Source organism: Pygoscelis adeliae, unplaced genomic scaffold (assembly GCF_000699105.1).
Source record: "Pygoscelis adeliae isolate BGI_AS28 unplaced genomic scaffold, ASM69910v1 Scaffold160, whole genome shotgun sequence".
NCBI classification, from domain to species: domain Eukaryota; kingdom Metazoa; phylum Chordata; class Aves; order Sphenisciformes; family Spheniscidae; genus Pygoscelis; species Pygoscelis adeliae.
Window position 1 is genome coordinate 2,617,221 of NW_008824035.1, and position 3,246 is coordinate 2,620,466.

The 3,246-nt window shown below is 34.0% G+C and overlaps 1 protein-coding gene across 1 annotated transcript in view; it reads left to right on the forward strand.

The window, feature by feature from the left end:
* Positions 1 to 2,954, forward strand: part of SGOL2 (shugoshin-like 2 (S. pombe)) — a 14,888-nt gene extending 11,934 nt beyond the window's left edge. The window contains exons 7-8 of the mRNA XM_009332883.1: positions 995 to 1,142; positions 2,849 to 2,954. Of these exons, the coding sequence (XP_009331158.1) occupies positions 995 to 1,142; positions 2,849 to 2,954 (254 nt within the window). The remainder of the gene's footprint in view (positions 1 to 994; positions 1,143 to 2,848) is intronic.
* The last annotated feature ends 292 nt before the right edge of the window (positions 2,955 to 3,246 follow it).

Consider the following 3,246-nt stretch of genomic DNA (forward strand, 5'->3'; position numbering starts at 1 on the left):
TAGTATAATTAGTTCTAAGAAAAGGTGGGATATTCTAATTACTTCTAAGAATCTATTATCATAGGGTTCCTCCTCCTGGCGCACGCGTACTGCCGTCTGGTGGTCGTCTATTGGGGTCTTTTGGAGGAAGATTCACAGTCTTCCTCACCGGGTACCTTCACCTTTGGCCCAGAATGTTGAGTTGGCAGAGCTTCAGACTGCGAGGTCGGTTTCAACCGGATGGTCTAACAATAGGGGTACAGTGTCTTTGCCAAACATTCTACTATACTTGCAACAGTATCTATACTATCAGAGTTATTAGCTACAATAGTCTTGTCTTTCATTGGCTATTACACCAGCTGTGTGCGATAATTATTAAGTTTCTGTTGACTTAACATTTCGATGTTCACATGTCCCCGGTCAGCTAGCCAGGCTTCCACAGCTGGTTACTTTTTTTATGGAGTATTCCTCTTGGACACGTTCAGTGGTTCAAAATACAAGGCATTGTAAATAGCTTGGTAGTATACAGTTTTGAAGATGAGGCTCATTTAATCACCGTGCTATGCTCATTTTGTGCACATATGCCCAAAGAGCAGGCATAAAGTTGGAAAATGCAATACTAGAACTCTTGTAGAGGTTGAATCTTCAGATTATACATGTATGCCCTCCCCCTGCATTCAAGGCCGTGAGCTGTGTGCAGCTTTACTTTTTTAAATGCAATAACTCTTGGGAGTCTTAAGCAGCACCGCAAATTACAGTGCTTATGGGGCTTTCTTAAAATGTCCCAAGAGCTATGGCAGACCTCAAACAGCTCCAAATTTGGGTAGGTTGAAAGCTGCTGTAGTGGAATTTTCTTTGATCATCTATCCCATTTTTTGTTGAGCATCTTAGAGTAGGAGCAGTAACCGAAGTACCTGAATTAAGAAATACTAATTAAAAATAATTATGAATTGAAAGTTTACTTAATGATTCAGAAAATATTTAAAATGAGGTGTATAAACTACTGTATTCACAGGGAGAAAGGCTTTGCAAGATCTGACAAATACTAGTATACAGTCTCACACTTCCTTACCTAAATCCCCCAAGACTTTAGAAGAAAACTCGGCAGCACCATCTAGACGAGGAAGAGCCACTATTTGCTACAAAGAACCCAATCTAAACAGGTAGGTATATGTAAAGGTAGGGCTTCTGTTTGTTTTTTGGAGTACGTAACTATCCCCAGTAAAGATTTGCTATTAAAACCCCCAAATAAACAGTTGAACTCTCTCTTTCACGAATCTCTATTTGCAAAGAATACTTCAGTGTTGATATAAAACATTTCCTGTTAGTGTGGCAGGATTTCCAAGTGCCAAAGGAAGACACCAACAGTATTCAAGTCTCAGAATTTAAATATAGTATATAATATAACATTTTATACTAGTAGTGAATAATGGTGAATTCTTAATGTTTATCATTATATAAACCCCTTTAAGGGTGAATAATTGTAAATGTTATACTTAAATGTAAACTTATACCATAATAATGTCCTTGTAATATTGTCAGGTGGCAAGGTAATTTATGCACTAATTTTATATAATTCAGTCATTTTGGTTTAACTAGCTGTATCTAATAGACGAAATCTTTTAAGATATATTAATTTGATAATTAGTTATTTACCTCTCAGTGTTCTTAGCAAATTTAGTGGCACAGGATTTCCGAGATTGTTTAAAGACAAGACATAAATTGTGTAATAACTATTAAAATTTAAAAGAGGATTTTAAAGCCAAACTTCCATTAAGAAAACTAATATATTTGCACTTACGTGAATAGATCTAAATCCCAATGGACCTTTAAGTTGATTACTTCTGAAAATATTCTGAGAGATTTTTGCTACAATGTTGGTTGGGTTTTTTTGTTTGGTTTGTTGTTTGGGTTTTTTAAGTATAATATTAATTTAAGGAAAAATTACACTGTGTTGTGTGCGTATTAGTAGAATGCATATTTGTGAGGTAAAGACAGTGTCAAGTTTTCTCCATAATAGTGTTGAGAGTGAAAGGATTATAGCAACTTACTTTATGATAAAGGTGTAAAAGGAGTATGTCTTCCTTTTCTGGCAAAACTGTGGGAGGAGAAGAAAATAAGTCCACAAACTGAAAAATTTAGCACAATGTTTTCATACACCCTCAAAATATTTTTGTTTACCTCTGTAAGTAAGCAAACAATTAATTGAAGCAATGAGACCGAGGACAAATAGGAGCTAAAAGTAATGTAGGAAGTGTCTTTTCACTTTACCACTGGCTTTTCAGAAATATTTATGCCAGATAGATAGCTTGTAAAAGAAATGCAAAGGGATGAGAGTTAAATTTTTCTTTTACTAATGGAATTGGATGCTAAAATGCTGTAATATTATGATATTGACACATTCTCCTCTTTTACCCCACAATGATAAGGTTCTGTATTTCTGGAGAGAGACAGTAACTAATAACAGAAAAAAATGTGGATGTCACCCAACATTTTAGATTACTGTCTCCTATTTGTATTTTATTTTCAAGTATACTGTCCTGAATGGATGCTGTTAAGCTTTTGATTTAAATCATTTTTGAGTTTTGTCTTATAGGAACAAGTTATGATTACTCACCTATTAATATGATGCAGGCCACATAAAAAGACGACTATTTTTAGCATTATTTTGGAAAACAGTAGTTATCCATGCCTTGCTATTTCAGACATATTTATTTTCCATAAATTTAATTTCTTTAGTGTATCAAGCTTTCATTGAGAGTATTTACCATTTGGAATTGTTATTATAATTACATAATTATTATAATTCTAGTTGCATAGGTGCTTGGTGATATTCATACATGATGTCTTTTATTTCCTTTGTTTACAGCAAATTAAGGCGTGGGGATCAGTTTACAGATACACAATTTCTGGATTCCCCAGTCTATAAAGTAAAAAATAAAAGAAGTTTTAAAAGTAAATCAAAATTTATTTGAAGACAAGAGAATTGCCTTTACAAACAATACTTCTAAAGTGGGTACAATTTCTAAAATATATATATGTGTGTGTTTAGCAGTATAGAGTGCTTATTGTTCTTTGATTAGCAAAGGTCTTCCAAAGTGGAATTTCCTGGAAAGGAGCCCCTATATAAGACACACAGAATACTTTACTGAGGAAGGCAAATATGGGTTAGGCTCCACTCTTGTGTTTTGCATTTCTGGTAGTAATTTACAATCTGTTCAAAGGGTTTGCAGTACTTCTTAATTTGTAAGAAAAGTGTATGTTTTC